This window comes from Homarus americanus, unplaced genomic scaffold (assembly GCF_018991925.1).
Source record: "Homarus americanus isolate GMGI-L3 unplaced genomic scaffold, GMGI_Hamer_2.0 scaffold46583, whole genome shotgun sequence".
Taxonomy (NCBI): Eukaryota; Metazoa; Arthropoda; class Malacostraca; order Decapoda; family Nephropidae; genus Homarus; species Homarus americanus.
In genome coordinates this window covers 3000325-3026637 of record NW_024731675.1, presented here as the reverse complement: position 1 = coordinate 3026637, position 26313 = coordinate 3000325, and the positions used below count along the sequence as shown (strand labels likewise).

Genomic DNA, 26313 nt, shown 5'->3' with positions numbered 1-26313 from the left:
CAAGCCTCTGTGGTGGATAGTGATACAATTGATACAAGTGATACAGGTGAGGGCCAATAATCTGCCCTCTGCCTCGGAACCAACCCCCCATCCCCGTGTGCCCAGCAATCTTTTCTACTAATGTATGTGTTAAAAAACCTAATATTATTGATATTTCTCTTAATTATTAATTGTGTGTGCATACCATCATAAAATTAAGAAGTTATTTTTACTACAACGTAGGTATTGTGTCTGAAAAAGTGGAGTTTGGGGGTCGGCCCGGTCTCTATTTCAATTAATCCCATACGTTATGTTGTTCACTTTACGCGTTTCTCACTTTCCGCGGTACCCTGTGGGTTGAATTAACCGCGTAAAGTGAGGGTTCACTGTATATATATATCATAACACAACTATACCCTCTTGCGTCTTGGGGCTTTGAGATTTTGTTTTGATCTTTACTATTGAACTTTTATGACCTTATTGAACTATGACTACCAAACAAACTATACAGTAGTCCATTCACACAAGCTTTGGAACAAGAAACTAGATCAGGTTTCATCAAGTCTGTAGGGAATGAGATGCCTTAGGTTAGTTTAGAGCTCTACATTATATTTTCTTTATATTCTGCAATTTTCAAGTAATATTAACAAGTAAGTGTTAATGTAGAATGATAATCAGAGCCAGGAAAGTTAAAATAAATATGTTAAACACGCTAATAACATAGATATCTTGAGAGTGAAAAATAAAAAGTTGACCAATCATGAGGTTCAGTTGATTTGGTCCACTTGTAAGCTTGGAGTGAACACATTATACACACATGTCCTGAATTTATGAAGGTCTCTTGAGATTGTATTAAGCTTGACTATATAATTTGCTTTGGTTATAGACTATGTATTTTTTGTCCCGTATTTGTCAAAACTCGAAGGAAGTGAGAACCTGTCTGCTTGAATGTGAGTGCTACTGTGTGTTACTGTATATGCATCTCAAAGTATCATTGTAACTTTTTATTACAATGAAACCTCCATATAATGAACTTTTCTCTCCAAATAGTTCGTTAGATGGAGGTTTCACATCTAATGGACCCTCGATATAATGGACTTTCATCTCTATATAGTCCATTAAATAAAAGTTTCACTGTATCATATATGGAATAACACTTACATAAACAGTGCAGAAATACAGTATACATTATGTGGTGGGGGGGAGGGAGTGCAGTGGTCAAGTGGGTACAGCATTCGTCTTTCCTCCTAAGTGTCACTCGTTCTTGCCTAGGAGACCCTAAGTCCACCCAGCTGTCAATGGGTACCTGACATTACTGTTGGTGATATTAAAGGGTGAGACATGTATCTCTCACTACTGTGTCTTGGGTTCAAGTCCTGAGCTGAGACACAAGTGAGAAGAGGATTTCCTTATCTTTTTCATATCAGATATTTTTTTTTTGGTGTGTAATTGAAAGTAGAAATCTATTGTCTTTGTCTATTTAATTATCCTACCATATTTAATTCACTTCTGTCATATTTAATTTTCCGCTGTGTTATATTTAATCCTTCTTTGTGTAGTTGTAGGTAGAAAATCTATCATCCTTTTCAATTTGTTCAGAAATAGCCCAGTACGCGAATAAACACGTAATCGTAACATCGCAAAGTAAGACAGAGACGATACCCAGTCTGTTGATGATCTGCGGCGTGTTGAACCTTCGTGTGGGGCGATGTTTGGTGACATCGCTAACCCAGGCGACCTTCACGTTGATGTCCAGCGACGGATCTTTCATCGTAATTGTGTCTGCCGAGTCTGGGGTTTCTTGCCGGCCCGTGAGACTTTTCTGGATGCAGCTGTGAAGAAAGAAGACAAAACTCACCCGCAGGATGCAGTAGAAGAAGAAGAAGTCAACGAGCTTAGGCATAGGACCGCTGGGAAGAGAAGACGACACCTGGGAGAAGAGCGACGCTATGACGATGAGCAACGACAGCGTGACGGTGATCCTGTCGGTGAAGTTGTCGAGCTGGAAGTGCGTCAGAGTGAGATGCGACAGAATACACAGGACGATGCACGGCAGGAATGTCGTCAAGAGATATGCTATGAACTTCCTGGTGAACAGCACGTAAACTATAACCTCGGTGGGCGCATTCTCCTCCGAAACGTCGTAAGTGAAGCGAGGTTGTGAGATGGAGTACGTGGAAATGGTCAAATCTTTGCCCTCGACTTGGATTCCTTCATCGCTCTCACTGTTCCACTTTGGTTGACACCCTGAGGTACATTTGAGGCGAAGGGACATTTGGCATTCCTGAGTGTCAAACGGAAAGGTGAATAATTCGAAGGTGCAAGAAAACGTAAAGAGATACTTGAAGTGTTGGTTGATGAAGACATGTGAACCATTGACCTTCTGAACTGCAATTAAAAAAAATATATATATATTTTATCTGTCACTAATTTATCATACGTTGGGTAAATAAATTAGTTCTATACCGTTACTGTGAAACCTCGATATAATGGACTTTTCTCTCCATATAACCCCTTTCACATCTAACGGACCCTCGATATAACAACCCTCCCTCGCCTTATAGTCCATTAAATAGAAGTTTAACTGTAAAATGAGAAGAAAATTATGAATCTTAAGTAAATATATATAACCAGAGTAAACTGAAGATCCTAGAATAAGAGAGAACTTAACAGAATCAAATGTGGTCCAATAGCAGAGGTGTATGGTGATAATAATGGTGTTATGAAATTAGTATGGTTCTTATAACACCCCACCGTGAGTGAAATTAATATCCTTCGCAGAATCGTGATGACTTATGAGTGACTACCTTCCCAGAGGAGCTCATGTACTGTACTACTGGGGTGAAGTGAGTCAGAGAGACAGACATGACAAGTCCCTGGTTAAACACACTGCCTTAGGTGGACTATGAACGTGGGATCTTGAAATCTGAGGTGAGTTAGTTCGTATATATTACCTGCACTGTCTAGGTACATTGTATACCTGCATTGTCTATATACATGCTGAACTGTATACCTGCATGGTGTATATACATGCTGAACTGTATACCTGCATTGTCTATATACATGCTGAACTGTATACCTGCATGGTGTATATACATGCTGAACTGTATACCTGCATGGTGTATATACATGCTGAACTGTATACCTGCATTGTCTATATACATGCTGAACTGTATACCTGCATGGTGTATATACATGCTGAACTGTATACCTGCATGGTGTATACCTGCATGGTGTATATACATGCATGGTGTATATACATGCTGAACTGTATACCTGCATGGTGTATATACATGCTCAATCAATGTAAAATTTCATTGTATTGTATTGAGTTATACTGAAGTGGACATTGGTTGCCACTTGGTCTTAGAGAAATTTGATATAATGGGAGAGTGTGAGTTGTATAAGAGTTAAAATAGACTTAATTGATATATATGAATGATTTAGAAATGAATGTGAAAAGTGAATGAAGTGTCAAAGGCGAGAGTGAAGGAAATAGAATGATAGAATGAATGTTTTTGAAAGATTCCTTGAAAAATGAATAAAGTGTTGTAAAAGAGAACCATCAGGGAGCAGTGAATGGAAATAGATGAATGCATTGAAAGAATATATTAAAATGAAATAAGCTGGGATGGAAAGTCTTCAAGTGATCCATAAAATTCTATATAGAGTTACTAACCTTCATAGCTGTTATCTATAGTTGTCTCGCTATCTCTTACAGCGCTGACTGTAATGTCTTGTAATACATCAATCTTCTTCAGTATGTTGAGGTTGTCTCTGTACACGGCGTTGTCAAAATACACTACGGGTGACCATATTAAGTCAAACTCCTCTGGCTCTAGGGGGAGCATATTGTTGGCAAGGTTAATGAACTTTAGTCTGTGATCCGTCCATGACAGCGTGATGTATAGCGTCACGCCGAATTCATTTCCCTGGAGAGATACTGTGTTGACGCCCAAAAGTCTGACTTTTAAGTTGATCAGGGGTGATTCCTCGGGGCAGGCAGACTTCCAGTAAGTTGATGAGGGCTGTTCCAAGATGTAGCAGATGTCGCCCTCATCCGAGTGGTCGGGACACTGAACGATGCCATCACAACGGTTTATGAGAGGGATGCAGGAGCTGTCGTTACACGTGAAGCTGTCGTTACTACACAGTGATAGAGTGTAAGTCTTTTTAGCCATCATGTTTGGTGTGAACCAGTCCTTACGTCCGAGGTAAAGTTGGTTGTCGAGAAAGTGTGCGTACATTTCATAATCACATATTGAAGACTTGAGGCATTCATTGTTAGTTGCTGTATCATTGGGGCATTTTGATTTTGATATTATTGCTCCATCTTTGGACTGCAGTATAAGTTGCCCATTGTAAGGCAAAGCTGAAAATTCCATTACATCATCTCCTTTCACATACACTTTTATACCATAAGGAAGGAAGCAGGCTGTGACAATCAGGATTGAGGAACATTTGAACTCCAGCGTGTGATATATTTCATCTGCCCGGGTAACAGACAGTACAATACCGTACTTGTTGGAATTATATACCATGTCTTCTGTCCAGAAAAGTACCTTCAGGTCTACGATGTCCTTGGATGAGCTTATCTCGTGAGCTATTTGTTTATAATCATCAGATCTGTTTATCAAGCGACCGCCCATTCTTTTGCAGAATGCTCTTGCCTCGTAGTGATGGTTGTATGCCCTGAACAGAGCTATGAACTCTGAAGGATGTGGCCGGCAGAACTCCTCCAGGGCTCTCGACTGCCTCTCAACCCCACCAATGTGAGATACATTAAGCACGCGTTGAAAATCAAGAGGGCCGGGCTGACACTGTTGATGTTGTGTGATCTCCGACACATTGAGCTCCCGCGTGTAAAGCAGCACCCTTGCAAGTTTCCCCGAGAACACAAACCCTCCGGGATAACTACCCAGCTGGAGCGTTACTCGGTCAACATCCTTCGTAGACGTAAAACAAATCTTCTTGTCAGCGAATAGGAAATCAAATGTGTGATTGGCGAGGTACAAGACAGAACCCGTGTCATTGACGGCAAGACAGAGCTGATGCCACTTGTGGGACTCCAGCTCAGGTGTATCAAGGATCACTGAGCAGGTGTTGTTGATGGACACACCCAGTCGACCTTCCAGCACTGTGAGGAAAGAACTTTAGTTGAGTCACAGTGATCATGGTTAGTTAGAGAGCTGGACCTACGCCTCTCTAACCTAGCGTAGCGACTCACAAGAAGAGATAAGAGCTGGACCTACGCCTCTCTAACCTAGCGTAGCGACTCACAAGAAGAGATAAGAGCTGGACCTACCCTATCCAACCTTACCTATGATAGTGACTTGTTAAATTATCTGTAAGTGACCAACAGAAAACAGGATCTTGGGGGTATAGGAAGACACACAGCATTTCCAAATTATAAAGAACACAAGTCAAGGCTCCTTTACCTGGGAACCTTGCGGCCACTTATGTTTTAGTTCTCGGCTGCCTCGTTCTACTTATTTTTCGAAAGACTAAGCCGGTATTAACCTATACAAGCTGATATATGTGTTTCATTGCAGTTATTATAATAGTCGTAACTGTAATATATACTGTAGTGGGTTTAGCTCCGTCCCATCACGCGTAACCTTCTCCGTGCCGGCGACGATAACATCCCGGAACTCACATTTGATTTCGAGGGAGTTCTCGTTGTCGTAGATGTGAACGATGAGACCCGTGGCCTGTTGGAGTAGAGGCAGGACCCAACAGCACAGTGTATAGGGTGGCGCCAACACGGTATCATCCTCGTACTCTCCTTCAATCTGTAAACAACTCGATATTTATACCTACTGTGTGTCTCTTTGTGTCATAAGTGTCATGCAGTATTTTATAATGTGGTTTACCTGAAGATTATCCACCCCTGATTATTTTACCTGAAGATTATCCTCCCCAGATTATTTTACCTGAAGATTATCCACCCCAGATTATTTTACCTGAAGATTATCCACCCCCAGATTATTTTACCTGAAGATTATCCTCCCCAGATTATTTTACCTGAAGATTATCCACCCCAAATTATTTTACCTGAAGATTAACCCACCCTAATACTAATCTAACCCTGGGGTGGATATTCTTGAGGTGAAATAAGCTGGGGTGGATATTCTTCAGGTGATCTACAACTTCAACTCATAATCCCTAGACCATATTACCATACACAGGTGATATTATGGTAATTAACACACTAATGACCTCAGAGAATTTAATTACCGGTAGGCAAAAGTTATTAATATATGGATGGTAAATAGAGAATAATCAATATAAGAGTACAGTATTACCCCGCTTAACGCGCTTTCACTTAACGCGTTTTCGCATATACGCGGTGCCTTGCCAAAGCTGAACTTTCACTTAACGCGGATTTTTCCACAGCAACGCGGTGAGTGTCCGGCTCGGATGCTATTTTTAGATTTTGACCACGCGCCACCCGCCCGCCCGCCCTCCTGCCTGCCTGCCTGCCTCTCCCTCCTCCTCCCTCCGCTTGGGCAAGCGGCGCGGTAAGGTTGCGCAGTGTGTGTCTTTGTTGCGTTATCACTGACGTCATATGACGTCTCGGACTGTGATTGGCCATGCAGCCCTACCCCCCTCTGCTGCTAGCTGTAATTGGCTTAAAGTATTATGACGTGACTACCCCGGGGAGGGAGGGAGGGAGGGAGAGACGACGCTTGACCTAGCCGCGGCAGTTTCATCCCTCAAGGCCACGCCGTGTTAACGCGCATCCATTGTTCCGTAAAATGGCTTCCGCCGGACCACCACCCCCAGAGAGAAACCTTTCCTTACCTGGACCCAGCGGCACTAAACCAAAGAAGACACGACGTTCATTAAGCTACGAGCTGAAGTACCAAATTGTTCAAGATTTGGAGAAAGGAAGACGCCAAGTTGATCTCGCGCGCCAGCATGGCGTCAACGAATCTACGATTCGTACGATCAAGAAGGATGCAGCCAAGATAAAGGAGCACATGAAGCTCACAAAGTCTGCAGGTGCTTCAGCTATCAGGTATTGCCAGAACAGGGTGCTGGCAAAAGTGGAAACTTTGCTGGTGAGTTATTTGGTGCGTCAGGCGCGACGCAACATGGCGGTGGACACGCGCTCAGTGCAGGAGTACGCACGTGAGCTATACGCAGCAGTGACACGTAAAATGGGAATTGCAGAGCCCAAACCCTTCAATGCTTCCCATGGTTGGCTGCATAGGTTTAAGAGGAGGAACAAGGTCACCAACATCAGCATTGTTGGTGAGGAAGCGAGTGCTGACCGTGCGGCGGCTAGAGATTTTCCTCCGTTTTTACGTGAGATTATGGAGGAAGGACAGTACACTGACGACCAGGTGTTTAACATGGACGAATCTGGTCTTTTCTGGAAAAAGTTACCTTCCAAGACCTTCGTTGTCCAGTCTGCGAGCAAGGTAAGGGGCCGGAAGATGCAGAAGGAACGCATCACCGTCCTGTTTACCACCAATGCCTCCGGTACCTGTAAACCAAAGTTATCGGTGATTCACAAAGCCCGCAAGCCGCACGCCTACAAGAATATGGACATGAACAAGCTTAATGTCCACTGGCTAACCGCACGTAAGGCGTGGATGTCCTCTTCTCTGTCCCTCTTCTGGTTTGACAACTTTTTTGTTCCTGACGTGCAGAAATTCTGCGAGCAACAGAATGTTCCATTCAACATTTTGTTGCTCCTTGACAACGCACCTGGACACTCGCCCCTACTAATGGATCGTCACCCCAACGTAAAAGTGGTCTTCCTTCCTCCCAACACCACGTCATTAATCCAGCCTATGGACCAGGAGTTAATCTGCAACGTTAAAGCTGCATACTCGGCAAAGAAATTCAAGCTCCTGAACGACTCTACCAACACCAAGGATGAGTTGCGTAAGCTGGGTGACACCGACAGCGAGAGTAAAAGCGACGAGGACAAGGAACAAGAGGCGGCGACTCAAGAAGTTCTCGTCAAACAATTTTGGAAGAAGTTTAACGTCAAACAAGCTGTAGACTTCTTGGTGGAGGCATGGGATCTGCTGTCTACTGCTACGATTCGTCACGCATGGAGACATGTGTTGCATGGCATACCAGGTGAGAGGAGGAGTCAATCTGTTACTGGTCAGGTTCAGACTGTTGCAGTAGCAGTGGACCTTGCCAGAGAAGCTGCGCAGACTGTTACAGCTGAAGGCTTCTCCGAGACCACCAACGAAGACATCATGGAGGTGATCAGAGATCCTGAAGTGACTGCCGACGAGATGTTGGAAGAAGAACCCGCCAGTGAAGAGGAGGAAGAAGGTGCGTCATTCTCCGAAGAACCTAGTTTAAGTCATAGTGATATTAAGTGTGTCATAGAGTTAACAGAAAAAATTAAGTCCATCGTTTCCCGCGACACTGACGATGAACGCCATGACGTCTTCCATAACCGACTGGTGCAGGCTATGGAGCCGTACATCAAGGTGTATCACGACAACATCAAAGCCAGCCGTCAGAAAAGCATAACCGAGTTCTTCGCCCGCAACCCACCACAGCCAGCCCAAGGCAGTGATAGTGATAGTGAAGGTGATTTTGAGGGATTTGTCAGGGAAGCCATGACAACTGTAAGTGACAGTGATATTGATTCACCTAGTAATGGTGATTCACCTAGTAATGGTGATTCACCTGAGGGGCAGTAATCTGCCCTCTGCCTCGGAACCAGCCTCCATCCCCGTATGCCGACCCATCTCTTCTACTACCGTGAGTGTTCCTTAAACCTTTTCGTTTTTTAACCTATTCTTTATTTTTCCTATGTTAACCTTTATCTTTCCTAACCTAACCTCTTCTATATTACTTGTTTTTCATGCCACCATAAAGTTAAGATAGAATTTTTACTACAACATAGTTATTTGTCGTCAAAAAGTGGAGTTTGGGGGTCGGGCTGGGTTCTATTGGAATTAATCCCATATGTTCTGTTATTCACTTAACGCGGTTTTCACTTAACGCGGGACCCTCTGGGTTCAATTGACCGCGTTAAGTGGGGTACAACTGTATTTAAATTACATTGATAATTTTCAAAGGTAATTAAACTAACAATGAAAAGTAATTAAACTAACAATGTAAAGTAATTAAACTAACAATGAAAAGTAATTAAACTAACAATGTAAAGTAATTAAACTAACATTGAAAAGTAATTAAACTAACAATGAAAAATAATTAAACTAACAATGAAAAGTAATTAAACTAACAATGAAAAGTAATTAAACTAACAATGAAAAGTAATTAAACTAACAATGAAAAGTAATTAAACTAACAATGAAAAGTAATTAAACTAACAATGAAAAGTAATTAAACTAACGATAATGAATATAGTAAAGATAATTTGACTAATAATAGATATAATAAAGGTAATTCAACAAATAATGATTAAAATTAACTTACTTTAGCAATTTTATTCTTGTTGTCTTTTAAAGGTGAGAAGTCAAATACTGCCGTCTCCCAGGCATCGTTCTCCGTCACCTCTGTGGGTTAGGAGATATGAGTTACAGGGAATGTGGAGTTACTGGGAATGTGGAGTTACCGGGAATGTGGAGTTACTGGGAATGTGGAGTTACTGGGAATGTGGAGTTACTGGGAATGTGGAGTTACCGGGAATGTGGAGTTACTGGGAATGTGGAGTTACCGGGAATGTGGAGTTACCGGGAATGTGGAATTACTGGGAATGTGAGTTACCTGAACACACACATGCATACATACACACACACACACAGCTCAATAATGTCAACAAGTTCTGAATGAAACATAATGCTTTCAGGTCTTGTGTGGGTGTCGACCAATTACAACACAGCAGCTTATGGGTGATTAATGATTGGTCCAACGTAGTGATGGAGAACGATGTAGTTACATAGTTGATTGGTGCAACTAGAGTATTATTGATTCAACGGCGTATTAATATTGTGTGGCCTTTTAATAGTGGCGTGTTCATGGCTGTTATAGACGTTAGTGGAATAATAATGATAATAGTGGTACCTTACCCTACCTTATCCCACCTTATAATTAACTTATCCTGTACCCTACCCTACCCTATCCTAACTTATCCTGTACCCTACCCTACCCTATCCTAACATCCTGTACCCTACCCTACCCTATCCTATCCTAACATATCCTGTACCCTACCCTACCCTAACTTATCCTGTACCCTACCCTATCCTAACTTATCCTGTACCCTAACCCACCCTATCCTAACTTATCCTCTACCCTACCCTATCCTAACTTATCCTGTACCCTACCCTTCCCTACCCTATCCTAACTTATCCTCTACCCTACCCTAACCTACCCTAACCTACCTTATCCTAACTTATCCTGTATCCTAACCTACCCTACTCCACCCTATCCTAACTTATCCTCTACTCTACCCTAACCTACCCTACCCTATCCTAACTTATCCTCTACCCTATCCTAACCTACCCTACCCTACCCTACCCTCCAGATAGTGTTGGGGTGTTTTATCATCAGGTGAAATAAGCTGGGGTGCCTAATCTTCAGGTAATCCATATAAACAAAAATATCCCCTATAATACCGAAAAATGGATATATAATTCGGTATAATTAATGTAGATGTTTTGTAGCAATAATCATCTAGGTATTCACTGAGCGAGTGTATAATTTGACGTGGAATTTCTTTTATTTTATTAGTATTGATTATATCGTTACAGGTATTAGTTAATTTATTGACTTGCAGTACGTGCCTAAAAGAGTTTGTGAGTTGTTGGAGTGTGGTGGAGCATTATACTGTTATTTAGTTTATTTATGAGGTATAATGTGTAGGGTTTTTTTTTAGGGGTGGTTTTAGTAGGTTTTTGTTTTAGGGTTTTAGGATAGGGTTTTTAAGTGATTTATTGGGTCTTAGTTTTAGTTTTTTTAAAGGTCAGAAGAGGTCTTTAAGCGCCATTCATTAGGTCTTACTGATCGGCTCGTTAACTGCTTGGGTGGTCGGTCACGTCTCTGTCACGCACTGTTGGCAAGTACTGGGCATGTACCGGCTCCTGAATGTACCTGAACCTGCTCCAGTGTTGGTCAAGTCTGGTCTTGAAGGAGCTCACACTCGGTGCCGTCACAACTCTCTCTGGTAGATTGTTCACAACTCTCACTCCGAAAAAGTTTGCCCTCACAGTTTTCTGGACTTGCAGCTTCTTCAACCTTGAGCTGTGACCCCTAGTGGGGCGGCCGTCCACCAGCTCCAGGTATGAACACTCAACTCAGTGTCCATATCTGAGATGTTTAAACACGTCAATTAGGTCGCCCCTTGTCCGCCTATAGTATAAGCTGCAGGCGCTCTAATCTCTCTGGGTGCCTGAGGTGCCATAGTGCAGGCACCAGTCTGGTGGCCCTCCTTTGATCATTTTCAACCAACTGACTGTCCCTAGTATATCTCGGGGACCAGACGGGGTGACAGTACTCCAGATGGGGAAGCACTTCACTCCTGAAGATCGTTACTTTTACTTTTTTTTTTACTTTTATCCTCTTCGCCACTGATCGGCTTGTTAGCCGCTTGGGCGATCGGTCACGTCTCTTTTCATTTATATTTTTCACCAAAAGGTCGGCTCGCTAGCCGCCCGGGCGATCGGTCACGTCTCTGTCACGCACTGTTGGCAAATACTGGGCATGCACCGGCTCCTGAATGTACCTGAACCCGCTCCAGTGTTGGTCAAGTCTTCTCTTGAAAGAGCTCACACTCGGTGCCGTCACAACACTCTCTGGTAGATTGTTCCAAGAGTTTACAACCCTCACTCCGAAAAAGTTTGCCCTCACGGTTTTCTGGACTTGCGGCTTCTTCAATCTTGAGCTGTGACCCCTTGTGGGGCGAGCGTCCGCCAGCTCCAAGTAAGGACACTCAACTGAGTAGTGCCCCCTGAGATGCTTATACACCTCAACTAGGTCCCCCCTTGCCCGTCTGTAGTATAAGCTAGGCAAGTTCAGGCGCTCCAATCTCTCAGGGTAGCTGAGGTGCCGAAGTGCAGGCACCAGTTTGGTGGCCCTCCTTTGAACATTTTCAACCAACTGACAGTCCCTAGCATATCTCGGGGACCAAATGGGGTGACAGTACTCCAGATGGGGAAGCACTTCACTCCTGAAGATCGTCACGAGGGACGGACCGTCTAGATATCTGAACGACCTTCTTATAAGACCCAATAATTTATTTGCCTGATCTACCTTCTTCTCACAATTGCCCGAGAACTTCAGCTCATTGTCAACATACACTCCTAGGTCCTTCTCACACACAGTCTCAACTAGTACAGTTTCTTCATCCCGTTGGGACATATGATACGCCTCCTTACCGTTGGTACGCCCCAGGTGCATCCTCTTACACTTCCTGACATTGAATCTCGGCAGCCATTTCTTCGCCCATTCTTGGAGCCCACAGAGGTCCTTCTGCCGCTCTTCACAGTCCGCTTGGTTCTTAATTTCCCGAAATAACTTAGCGTCATCGGCAAACATTTGTATGGAGTAGTGTACAACGTCAGGCATGTCATTTATTAAACAAACAAACAACAGCGGGCCCAATACACTACCCTGCGGTACCCCACTTGTTACAGGTACAGATGACGATTTCGAGGGACGGACCGTCTAGATATCTGAACGACCTTCTCATGAGACCCAATAATTTATTTGCCTGATTTGCCTTCTTCTCGCAATGGCCTGAGAACTTCAGCTCATTGTCAACATGCACACCTAGGTCCTTTTCACATTCAGTCTCTATTAATGCAGTATAATCACAGCCACAGGTACACATAATCATAGCCACAGGTACACATAATCATAGCCACAGGTACACATAATCATAGTCACAGGAACACATAATCATAGCCACAGGTACACATAATCATAGCCACAGGTACACATAATCATAGTCACAGGTACACATAATCATAGCCACAGGTACACATAATCATAGTCACCGGTACACATAATCATAGCCACAGGTACACATAATCATAGCCACAGGTACACATAATCATAGCCACAGGTACACATAATCATAGCCACAGGTACACATAATCATAGCCACAGGTACACATGATCATAGCCACAGGTACACATGATCATAGCCACAGGTACACATAATCATAGTCACAGGTACACATAATCATAGCCACAGGTACACATAATCATAGTGACAGGTACACATAATCATAGCCACAGGTACACATAATCATAGCCACAGGTACACATAATCATAGCCATAGGTACACATAAGCATAGCCACAGGTACACATAATCATAGCCACAGGTACACATAATCATAGTCACAGGTACACATGATCATAGCCACAGGTACACATAATCATAGCCACAGGTACACATAATCATAGCCACAGGTACACATAATCATAGCCACAGGTACACATAATCATAGTCACAGGTACACATAATCATAGTCACAGGTACACATGATCATAGTCACAGGTACACATAATCATAGCCACAGGTACCAACCTTTGTTCTCTGGTACAGATGACGTCACTAGTACCAGAAGGCTGAAGACGACAAGGCAGGTACCAGCCTCCACCATGACTGTCAACCTGTGTAGATGATAATAGTAAAATAATATTACTTTACAGGTATATAATTCAGTAGGTATTTATACACACAAACATACACAGATATATATATACATACACGTAAATACACAGACACACAAGCCACATATACACACACACACACAAATATACACACGCCACAGCACACAGATACACACACACGCCACAAATACACGCACACAGATACACACACACGCCACAAATACACGCACACAGATACACACACACGCCACAAAGACACGCACACACACACACACACACACCGAGGCAACACCACCTCTGACCAGAACTCAAGACCAAATGGACCGATCAGTCTCTCACCTGTTCTTATATACCTGTGTGTAATTGGCGGGTCATTAATTATTACCTGGAGAATTGATGGTGTTGTGTAAAGATCAAGTTAGATGGATGGTTGGTGCAGGTGGATAGGTGTGTGGATAAGTGGATGGAGGTTGATAATTGGATGTGAATGTGGTTAAGTGGGTGTGCACGTGGATGAGTGGATGTGTACTGTAGGTGGATAAGTGAGATGTGTAGGTGGATAGCTATGGATGGAGGTGGATATGTGGGTGAATGAGTGGAGTTGTATGGAGGTAAGTGGTTGGGTGGATGTGGATAGAGGTGGATGGTGGGTGGGTGAGTGGATGTGGATGAAAGTAGGTGGATGGAGGTAAATAAATGGGTGAGTGGGTGCAGGTGGATGAGTGGAGGGGGGTGGAAATTAACTTATCTAGTGTAAATGGTCTTAGTATAATATTAATGCCATTTTAAACGCTATTTTTAAGGTAAGGGTCAACGTTAAGTGAACTAGTTAATGTTATAGGGTTAGGTCAAGGTCATTAGCGAGTAATAAGTGGTTTAATATCGTTGTTATTTGTTATATAAGTTATTGTTCAGTTATAATGGAATTTGGTATAAGAAAATTTGGCGTGATTAATGTTTTAGAAATAATTATAATTTTATACGATTTTAATTTAAATTTTAGTTTTAGGTCCAGAATCTTGAGAGAGAGAGAGATGAATCTACAACTAACAATAAGACTCAAGTTAAAGATAGATTAATATAAAGATAATTGATAGATGTACATAAAGATAAATAGAGAAATAGAATGACATAGAGAGATAGAGAGATAAATTGAGAGATAGAGAGAGAGAGATGAATTTACAACTAATAATAAGACTCAAGTTAAAGATAGATATAAAGATAATTGATAGATAGATGTACATAAAGATAATAGAGAAATAGAATGACATAAATAGAGAGATAAATTGAGAGATAGAGAGAGATAGAGGAGGGGGGGTTAAGTCCATCAGCTGGTCTAACATCAACACAGAGAGACTGGCGCCACCTCGTCTACCACACCTTCACACAATTCCTTTTACATTTTACCACAATAAACCATCATGGAGTGTAGAAAGAGAGCTAAAAACCGTACCTCATTCATCAATAACCCCTTTAGAAGAGTTGTTAAGGTACCAAAGTGAGTAAAATATGTTAAAATGTTGTTAAAATTGTAAAAATGTTAGAAGTTTTAATCGAGAAATTTCTAAAGTTGAGGGATGTAGTTGTAGCATTCCTGTTAGTTTATTGATCGATATGTGGGAATTATTGTATATTTTTAGGGGTTATTTTGTAGATTAGTGATGATATTGTATCTGTAGTTAAGATATTGTAGTGTAAATTGTGGTATTGTATAGGAGTTATGGTGTTTTGTAGAGCACGTGTTGTAGTTCAGATATTGTATACTAGTTAACTTATTGTACAGTAGTCTATGTATTGTAGTTTAGATATAGTAGATTAGTAAATATAATGTACACTAGTTAAGATACACTTTAGACCCATTGTACAGCAGTTCAGGTGGCTGGTACAATGTGGTTTAATAGCCAAGGGTTGAATACTGGAACTATAATTTAGAACTTAAGTATTGCATTTGTCGAAGATATTGGAGCAAGTATAGTGAGTCTTGTCTGTTTGGTTAAGTTAGGTAGGTTAGGTTATGTGTGGCTAGCTTAGACTAGGTTAGGTAATTTAAGTTAAGTTAGGTTAGATTAGGTTATGTTGGTAAGGTAGTTTAGGTTAGGTTAGACGGATAGGTTGGTTAGGTTAAGTTAGACAGGGTTAGGTAGGTTAGGTGTGGTTAGGTTAGATGGATAGGTTGGTTAGGTTAAGTTAGACAGGGTTAGGTAGGTTAGGTGTGGTTAGGTTAGACGGATAGGTTGGTTAGGTTAAGTTAGACAGGGTTAGGTAGGTTAGGTGTGGTTAGGTTAGACGGATAGGTTATAAACTAATGGTGGTATTTATTACAGGGTGAAGGACAGCTCCATCTTCTGGTGCATGTTGGCCCTGGCACGACTCTACCTGGCCACAGTGCAGACTGGTTATATCCATCCTGACGAGTTCCATCAGTCGGTCCAAGTGATGGCACGTAGGTATCTCTCTCTCTTGACACACACACACACACACAAGCCTATATCTTCACCACAATGTTGCTTCACTCTCTCTTTTACAGGTACTTTAACGGGCAATGTTCGGTGGATTTGGCATCCTGTGTACCGCCGGCAAGGCCGTGGGCTCGTAACACACATCTTGCCCGCGGTGCCCACCGCTTCTCTGTGGATGTCGGTCACACTATAATAACCCGTTATAGTACCTCCTTCTTTCCTCACACAGCCAAACTGTGGAATGCTCTGTCTTCTGTGTTTCCATACTCATACAATGTCTCACTTCAAAAAGCTGGTTTTCTGGCATCTTTGTGCTGTACATTAATACAGTATACTATAGTCTTTTTATCTCTTAATTTTTATTATTTTTTCTTTCTATTCTTATTTTTTCGCCCCCCAGGCCCCTCTGTGGGTCAATGACCTGTGTACCGGTGGGTTGTTCCTCGTAAACACACACACACACACCACTATCCCCATCCTGATAACCCCAAAAATTTTGCACTAGAATATAACATTAGTTTCAATCTGTGTTCCAAGTCATTGAATGTCACCTTGATAAGCCTTTATAAGCCTCTACTACAGCGTGCAGCTCAGTCTTTGGCGAGATGAGGAAGGGGAAGGATGGCGTGTCTCTTGTGAACATGGTCATGTATATATTTGAGGGGGGAATAAATTTTAATCTGTTGGAAAAATTTGGAATTTGTTCAAGGCATTAATGATATTTAGTAGAAATTTATTGGGCAGTATAGAATTTGTAAAGAATGGGACATAATTTAAATATTTTTGGGGAATGTGTATGTACCTGTTTTAGTGTGTGTAAGGTAATTTATATTCGAGATGATTATTACACAAGTCGTTTACATTACCAGTGTAAATAATGTAGTGTAAACATATTTTTTTCAACATATCTCTTGATTTACAAAAGGTTCAGTTCCAGAAAACCAATTGTAAATCAATCCTTTATAAATTAATAGATGTGTATTTTTATGTTTAGGACTTGAGAGTTACCGAACATTTGCCCTTAAAGTACTGTATGCACTCCATATGGCGACTAATTTTGTACAAACGTTTATAATTATGAAGCTGTATACAGTAAACCCTTGCCATTCGCGGGGGTTAGGTGCGTATAGCAACTAAAACTACTTTAGTACACTACTGTATACCTGTACCAATCAACTGTGACCAGCCATGGCAGCACTCATCCCCTCTTTTAACTTATATAATAATACACCTTTCTTTGTCAGGGTCATCACTGATTTCTGCCTTTTACATTTCACGCCACTAGCATCACTAGCACTGAACCTTAGGCAAACTCGCAAATGGCAAGAGTCTACTGTAAATGTATTTGTATTTTCTTTTGGTTATTAACATTTTAGTAATTTATTTTATCATTACTTCTGGAGATAGTAATTAGTCCTTTTATTGTTTCAGATGATAATAATTAGTTCTTCCATTGTTTCACGTGATAATCATTTATTTTTCCATTGTTTCAGGCGATAGTCATTTGTTTTTCCAGTGGTTCCTAGGAGATAGTCATTTGTTTTTCCAGTGGTTCCTAGGAGATAGTCATTTGTTTTCCATTGTTTCATGTGATAGTCATTTGTTTTTCCATTGTTTCAGGTGATAGTCATTTGTTTTTCCATTGTTTCAGGTGATCTGTTGAACATTGACGCCAAGAAGCCCTGGGAGTTCCACCCTGAGAATCCCATCAGGTCGGTCACGTTCTCGGCTGTAGTGTCTTTGCCTTATGTCTTTATAAAATACGTGGCTCCGTTCTTCACCTATTACTTGGGTTATGAACTACAGAGCCCATACAATTTACTCGTTGCCCCGAGGATTCTCATGACGTTTCTGTCGTTTATAGCGGACTACAGTGTCTACAGAATCGCAAGAATGTGTTTCCTCAGACCCTGGTGCTGTGTGGAGGTGTTTGCTAGTTCGTACATAATGCTCGTGTACGCGACGAGAACATTTTCGAACACTATGGAGCTTATTCTCATGGCAGTGTTGTTGTGGCGGGTGTGTGAGTCCATGGTCGAAAGCACAAAGATTATCCGCAAGCAGAACGTTCTTCAGGATCTTTACGAATCGGCCGAAACGCTCCAAGACAAAGTGAAATTAGTTCGTATTAAGAGTAAATTACCTCCTTACAATTATGTAGACAGTGCGATCATATCAGTGGTTGTGACGTACGGTGCTTTTGTGCGGCCAACGTTTGTGATATTTTCCTTCATCCCCGTAGCGTTCTGGCTGCAACGAGGCGTGGTGACCAAAGAGGTGGATTTCTCGTATTTCAACCTGAGGTGCTTGAGTCTCCTGCCGGGTATAGTGGTCACGTTTCTCACCTGCGTGCTGGCCGATTCGTTCTACTACGGCTCGCTGACGTTCACCGAGCTCCTCTTCTGGAACGTGACGGGTAGATCGTTCATCGTGACGCCCGTTAACTTTCTCCTGTACAACGCTAACGAGAATAACCTGGCCACTCACGGCCTTCATCCTTATTATCTCCACCTGGTCGTAAACTTGCCGTTGCTTCACGGCGTCTTGGGGTTGTTGGGTCTGTGGTCGGTCTCCAAGTATATGGCAAGTTTCATCACCAACGACATGACCAAAAAGCCGAAGATCTTCAGTATAGCCACCATGCTCCTGGCTACGTTCATTTTGCCGGTGCTGGTGCTGTCGGCCGTCCCGCACCAAGAGCCGAGGTTCCTCCTGCCCACCTTACTCCCCCTCGTCATCTTACACTCGGACGATGTTCTCCTCATTTCCGGCAAGAGGTTAAAGGCCTTCAAACACCTGTGCTTCCTGGCGTGGCACGTGTGGAACATCTTCTGCGTGATCTTCTTCGGTTTTCTCCACCAGGGAGGAGTGACCAAGACCATGATGAGGGTACACGAGCACATCCTCCTGCAGCCGCCGCACACCAACACCCACATAGTCTTCTCCGACATGTACACCCCACCGACGTTCTTACTCATGAGGAGGATCAATGTCGTCGCCGTGGCGGAAGACGGAAGGAAGTACCGCATGGCGAAGTCCGTGTTTACCTACGACGTCGGGGGTTCTAGGGCGGTGTCCGACTTACACGAGGTGACGTCTCGAATATATAAAGAAGCCCTGCAGAACTCGACCAGAGATGCGGAACTCGTCTTGTGTCTGCCGGCCAGTCTGTCCGAGGAGCTGTATAACAGTAAACCGGAGAACGTCTCTCTGCGTAGACTACAGCGAGTCCGCGGCCACATAACCATGGAGGATCCCCCGGACATGGTCATCGACGCCGCCAGTTTCACGGAGTCGTGCGGCCACGTCTGTCAGTTTCTCCGCCGTCTCGATCAGTTCAGCATCGACATAATCGGGATATACTTTGGTCCCCGCCCAGACAGGTCGGAGAGAGTCGCATCGCTCGAGAAAACTTTTGACATTGACGATGAAACTTTTGAGGTGATCGATGAAGCTTTTGACATGAATGAGGAAATTTTTAGCAGGAAAGAGAAAACTAAAGAAAGTAACCACGAAACTTTTATTATTGACGAGAAAACTTTTGGCACAGTTAAGAAAACTTTTCGTGTAACCGAGGAAACTTTTGAGATGGATGAGGATATTTTTGACACAGATGATGAAACCTTTGACACAAACGACCAAACTTCCGGCACAAACGACCAAACTTCCGGCACAAACGACCAAACTTCTGGCACAGACGACCAAACTTCTGGCACAGATGACCAAGCTACCGACACACAAGACCAAGCTACCGACACACAAGACCAAACTTCCGACACACAAGACCTAACTTCCAGCGCTCGAGACCAAACTTCCAACACAGACGACAAAAGCTACGCAGATATCGACAATTTCGACCTAAAAGATGACTATTTCGACCCGTTTGAGGACGAATTTGAACTGAGTGACGAACCATTAATCCCAAACACCAAGACTTATGCCATCAGATTACCCAAGCCTCCTAAGGTCGCAGCACACACTAGGGAGGAACTGTAGTGCATCTGAAAACCTTTAGCTTCTCACACTTTATAATTAAGTACAAAGAAAGAAATTTGTCCATACTGGGAAAACAAAATAGAATACAGTAACTGGATTGTGTTAAGATTAGGCACCTTAGTTTATTTCACCTGATTATTAAATGCCCTAATCGTAACCTAATCTAACGCTAATTTAACGTATACCTAACGCAATTTGACCTGATACCTGGCCTAAATTGACATAATACTAATTTAATCTAAGCTAACAGCGACCTAATCTTACATTATATCACATGAAGATTAGGCACCTCAGTTTATTTCACCTGATAATTAAACACCCTAATGCTAACCTAACCTGACCTAATCACCCCCTACCCTGAAATAGCATTAGGGTAGTTAGTCCTAGTGTGGTATAAGCTGTGGGTAGATGGAGATTGTTCAGGTGATCCATTGGAACTATTTTACCCCATTATTCATATCTGTTATGGCTGTGATGATGAGTGGAATGGGCCATGGTTAGGTTAGGTAGGGTTAGGTTAGATCAGATCGGGTATTTTAAGTGTACTTTCAGCAACTTTTAATTACTTTTAGCTACTTTTAATTTAATTTCAGCTACTTTCAATTTATTTCTATTTTTTTTAACATAATTTAAAAACCGTAATGACTTAAATTTTTTCTTTGAGTAAACTACAATGACGAGCGAATTACTGTACTGAAAATTAGTTAGAATATTTGTAAATTAGGAATATGATTCACACTACACACTGTTATGTTTACTTGTGGAATATTTGATATGATTTTCTCACTACCACACTACCACCACACCACACTACCACCACACCACACTACCGATGGTCCTCAAAGGGTTAATCATCGTCCTCAGAGGGTTAAATCATAGTCCTCAAAGGGTTAAATCATCATCCTCAAAGGGTTAAATCATCGTCCTCAAAGGGTTAAATCATCGTCCTCAAAGGGTTAAATCATCGTCCTCAAAGGGTTAAATCATAGTCCTCAAAGGGTTAAATCATCATCCTCAAAGGGTTAAATCATCGTCCTCAAAGGGTTAAATCATCGTCCTCAAAGGGTTAAATCATCGTCCTCAAAGGGTTAAATCATCGTCCTTAAAGGGTTAAGTCATAGTCCTCAAAGGGTTAAATCATCGTCCTCAAAGGGTTAAATCATCGTCCTCAAAGGGTTAAATCATCATCCTCAAAGGGTTAAATCAGTCCTCAAAGGGTTAAATCATCGTCCTCAAAGGGTTAAATCATCGTCCTCAAAGGGTTAAATCATCGTCCTCAAAGGGTTAAATAATATTGTGTTAAAGATCAGATCCATATAGGTATTAATCGTGGCCTTTTATGTACGAGTTATGTGAAGTAACGGTGTAAGATATTGCTAAGGTTTTTGTTTTTTTGTTTACACACGAGAATATGAAGTGTAAAAAATAAATCAGTGTTGGTATTGTTAATCGAGAGTTTTTATTTGACTTCTCCGAGTTTAAGTTATTTTTAACGTGTAGAGTAAAGGATCTTTCTCATCTGTTTGGGGGTAACGAGGCATCCGTCTGTTAGTTTGTCTTTCACTGATCTTCTCGGAAAACTCATTAAGGTTGACGTGTTTTTGTAGAATATTTACTTTAGGTCTGTTCTAGTACAGTGTTTCTCAGTGTGATCCCGGGAATTCTCGAAGCGATTGTTACTCCCCATAGCTTCATTCTTTACTGTATTATGGTTTGTTAAATTGGTACGGTTGCACATAGAAAAGTGTGTTTGATGCGTTTGAATTTTTAAAAGATTTCTCATGTATTGGGGTATTTGTGTATTAAAGATCGACTATACTCATTCCATAAATCAATTGTGATATGGTTGGGTTTTTTTTTATTAGTTTTAAGGAATTTTTAAATACTGGCAGTGAGTATTTTGTGTTTCTGGTGAAGATCCGGTGTTTTTCTCGTAGCTATTATTGTGAGAGTTTGGGGGGGTGTGTGTGTGTGTGTGCGTGCGTGCGTGCGTGCGTGCGTGAAGGGTATAATGGAGGAGAGAGAGAGGCGTCAGTCAGTAGACCTTTCATAATACTCAAAATTATTCTAGTCACAAATGCTTATAGGTACAAAGTCAGATTTAAATTTTAAGCGAAAACTCACATTATTCCGGGCATTTGAAGGAATTTTGCGGGAAAGTCACAGAATGAGAAGTCTTTAACCCCCTTGTGTATGGGGTCACCTCTGAGCTGAATAAAATCATCTAGCATTACCCAAATAATATTATAAGTGGCGTCCTCGTAGCTAAGAGGTCAAAATGCATGTACGAGGAGTCGGTCCAGTCCAAATTGATGCCTGTACTGTATGGTGAAGATGGTTACTGTGCATCTATCATTTAATTCATTTATTTCCCGTAATATGTTCTGTATTGTCCTATTTTGAAATGTTTGTACTGTAATATTATTTTTTTAAGTTGTGAAATTATTTTTGTAAGTTGTGAAATTATTTATCGTGAAATCTTTATTTAATGGACTGTATGGAGAGAAAAGTGCATTATATCGAGGGTCCGTTAGATGTGAAACTTCCATCTGACGGATTATATAGTGTTCAAAGTCCGTTATATTGAGGTTTCACTGTACGATTATTTTTAGTTATATATTTTGTATATATGTACTGTACAGTCAGCTACTAAAGTCCTGTTACCTCTCTCCCTGAATCACCAACCCCAGAGATTCAGAGTCATGAACCCGAAGCTGTAGAGTGATATATCATTCAGCCCATAAATGGTTCGGATTCACGAGTCTGAATCGTGGGGTTCGTGGTTCAGGGAGACGAGGCGAACGAATCTAAACAATTGACTGTATTGAAGTTTTTTTTCCCCCAGTCAAGACCACAAAATCATAATATTTTATCGTTGTATATAAAATTTCCTCATTCATCACCACAAAAACAGATTATCGCTTTTGTTCGCGTTATTTACGAATGTTTCTGGAGTCGTAAATAATAAGGTGTTTGTTATAATGTTTTTTTTTGTGTATTTATGAATGATCATCACTTGAAGCTTACTGGCACACTTGTTATCAGCGAGGCGACGTTATTGTGACAACAGACCCACGACCGCTTGCTGTTATTTTATACTATTGAATTTATATTGTAATTTTTATCGTCCTCTATTATGGATCACGTGAAGATTAGTCCTCTAGGTTGTATCGATTGCTAAGCTAACCTGACCTAACCTAACCCAATCTTACTTAACCTGATGTATCCTGGCCCAACATAACCTAACCCAACCTGACCTGACCTAACCCAACCCAATCTTACTTAACCTGAGCTAACCTGATGTACCCTGGCCCAACATAACCTAACCCAACCCAACCTGACCTAACCCAACCCAATCTTACTTAACCTGAGCTAACCTGATGTATCCTGGCCCAACATAACCTAACCTAACCCAACCTGACCTGATCCTGAACATAACCTAACCCAACCTGACCTGACCTAACCCAACCCAATCTTACTTAACCTGAGCTAACCTGATGTACCCTGGCCCAACATAACCTAACCCAACCCAACCTGACCTAACCCAACCCAATCTTACTTAACCTGAGCTAACCTGATGTATCCTGGCCCAACATAACCTAACCTAACCCAACCTGACCTGATCTGACCTAACCTAACCCAACCCCTTCAGGTAAAGTTAAGGTGTTTAATTAATTACATTGATAACCTGAGGGCGGGCTAATGTTCAGGTGATCCTCAATAATTACCTTTAAGAGTTGGCACAAAGAGTATTAAGAGAGTGAATGAGGTCGTTGCTTTATTGGCCAAAAATTATTGTAGTCATTAAGTGGAAGGGAAATTAATATTGCTTACTGATGAGATGATTTGTGAACCACTTTGTCTGCTGTCTAACCTAACCTAACCTTATCTAACTTAACCAAGCCAAACCTTACCTTACCTATTCTAACTAAACCTAACCTATCTTAACTAAGCCAACCCAACCCAACCTAACCCAACCCAACCCAACGGCAGTAGACAGGCTTAGACGTCACCGATGAAACAAGACTTCTCGGAGTTATCGCTTTGCTTTCACGCATTTTCTTTGATTAATCGATATAAGAAAAGGAGGAAGACGGGGATAAGAGAGTGTTATGGGGGGGGGGGGACAGCGCGACCCGAGGACTTTCAGGACCTTATGGTACCTGTATACGCTGACTCGTGTCTCTATATGGAGGTTTAGCGCCTCTAGGGTTGTAGGTTTATATCTAGTGTACAGTGTAATATTAAATATATCTTTTAGATTAAGCGCTGTAATTATAACATCAACAATAGCTAAGATACACAGGATATATCATCAACAATAAGTTACAATATACGCTTAAAGACCTTTGTTCAGTAGTAGTCCTGGGTTCATGTCCTGGCCTGAGACACAAGTGAGAAGGGTGTTATCCTGTGTGACCCTCATTAAACATGGCAGGTTTTCTCCAGGTACTACAATTTCCTCCTTTATTAACACCTGCAATAGAGGTCGTACAGTAATAATGTACTGTAATAAAGAACACTAACTGCCCAATTGGATAGTAAGATAAATGGTGAAATTATATAGAAAAAAATAATAACCTCAGGATTCAGTATTTAACCTGAATATTATCTACCCTAGTTTAAGCTTGCTGCTAACATAACCTAACCAAATAAGATTATAAATGGTGAAATGATAAAAAGAAAAAAGATACCATATTAAATTCATCCTTGGTTCAGTCCCTCCCCCATACCCCAGTACAATATAATATACCGATGTTAACGACACAAATCTCTCTTGTTTGCGTTCCTCCGAGTCACCGTAAATCCAGGCATCGGTGAAAAATCCTCGAGTGGTCTACGTTTCCCATCTTAGGTGTGTGGGAAGTAAACATTACCATATTATTTATAAGTCTTGTGATAAGGACATTTTGTGATGATTTTTAACCCCTCAATAAAATATGTGATTTACTTGTGTGTGTGAGTTTTTGTTCCTTTTGTGAAGTTGTTCAGGAGTTACATTATATTGGTATTGTACAGTACATCTTTGAGGAGTTGATTACATTTTTGAGGAGTAGAGTACATTTTTGCACAGTAGAGTACATTTTTGAGCAGTAGAGTACATCTTTGAGCATTATAGTACATTTTTCCCTTGTATAGTACATCTTTGAATAGTATAGTACATTTTTGCACAGTATAGTACATCTTTGCACATGTTTGCACAGTCGAGACCTTCAAATAATTAACAATACACAATATGTCATCAGGTTATAAAATTATACACCATGTTTGTGTATTTTTATATTTTATTTATTAATCTAACATTTCTCAACAGTCCAGATATATGCGGACTTCAGTATACAAACAGTACCTCACTAGTCAACTTATACATGGAGTTCAGTATACAAACAATACCTCACAGGTCAGGAACCAATCCCGAAACCTCAAATAATACGATTAAAATTACGAAGCCAACTGTAAAATAATTTGAGCCGGGATAATTATACACACACGCACGTACTCAAAAGAAATACCTTTACGGTTTATTTTCGACAACATGACACAATAGACGAAAGATTTTTACAACATTATAGACAAAAATAATCGTGGCGGTTGTTTATAAATTCATCTCATCCTTCCATAAAGATAATTTTTCGAGCGTGTGTGTATAAGCCTCTAAAAGTACGAGCATTTACGAGGTCCCACGATGTCGCGAGTGAGGCGACGGGTAAACAAAGTGGCTAGTGTAGGGAATACCACAGGGTGTTCGGCGAGTCCCCTTGTACCTGTAGTAAATAATACAGTTCCTCTACGTTGTATGTACGTTGTTATTTACTGCACCTTATTCTAATGGAGTAAATATCAGAGAAATACTGTAAACATTCCTAGTATTTAAGCTGAACTAGGTACAGGTACAGTGAAACCTCTATATAATGGACTTCTCTATATAAAATTCATTAGATAGGGGTTTCAGAACAGACTCAATATAATGGACGTTCATGTCTATATAGTTCGTTAAATGGAGGTTTCATAACTAACGAACCCTCGATACAACGAACTTCCCTCTCCATATAGTCCATTAAATAGAGGTTTTACTGTATATAACAACGCTACAACTATAATCATAATCACTCGAGGTACACCGAAATTTTTTATCTACCTGTATAGCAACTCAATTATTACCTGTAGAATTTGAGTAAATGAGAGACTAATTAAATTAAGATTATATTCACTTGATAATGACCCTATTACCCACCCCAGATTATTTCACACTCTAAGGGGATTGGCTTAGGTTAGCATAGGGTGTTTCATCATCAGGTGTAATAATCTAAGGTGTA

The 26313-nt window shown here is 41.3% G+C and overlaps 3 protein-coding genes across 4 annotated transcripts in view; 2 read left to right on the top strand and 1 right to left on the bottom strand.

Moving 5' to 3' along the window:
• Nucleotides 1–311: 311 nt before the first annotated feature.
• On the bottom strand, nt 312–13531 carry LOC121867661. The gene is made up of 5 exons (XM_042367678.1): nt 13456–13531; nt 9400–9479; nt 5636–5771; nt 3659–5116; nt 312–2367 (listed from the first exon to the last, which is right to left on the bottom strand). Exons 1-5 carry the CDS (start codon nt 13529–13531, stop codon nt 1520–1522), a joined length of 2598 nt encoding a protein of 865 aa, XP_042223612.1. The 3' UTR covers nt 312–1519.
• On the top strand, nt 2756–20854 carry LOC121867790 (GPI mannosyltransferase 4-like). 2 transcript variants are annotated; one of them, XM_042367899.1, is made up of 3 exons: nt 2756–2910; nt 15866–15984; nt 17652–20854. In XM_042367899.1, exons 2-3 carry the CDS (start codon nt 15894–15896, stop codon nt 19994–19996), a joined length of 2436 nt encoding a protein of 811 aa, XP_042223833.1. In that variant the 5' UTR covers nt 2756–2910; nt 15866–15893; the 3' UTR covers nt 19997–20854. The 2 variants fall into 2 exon arrangements, with proteins under 2 accessions (XP_042223833.1, XP_042223832.1); XM_042367898.1 differs by lacking the exon at nt 2756–2910 and adding an exon at nt 14871–15039.
• Nucleotides 17674–26313, top strand: part of LOC121867791 (putative neutral sphingomyelinase) — a 44201-nt gene continuing 35561 nt past the window's right edge. Inside the window, exon 1 of the mRNA XM_042367902.1 lies at nt 17674–17712. The gene's annotated coding sequence lies outside the window, so the exon portion shown is untranslated. The remainder of the gene's footprint in view (nt 17713–26313) is intronic.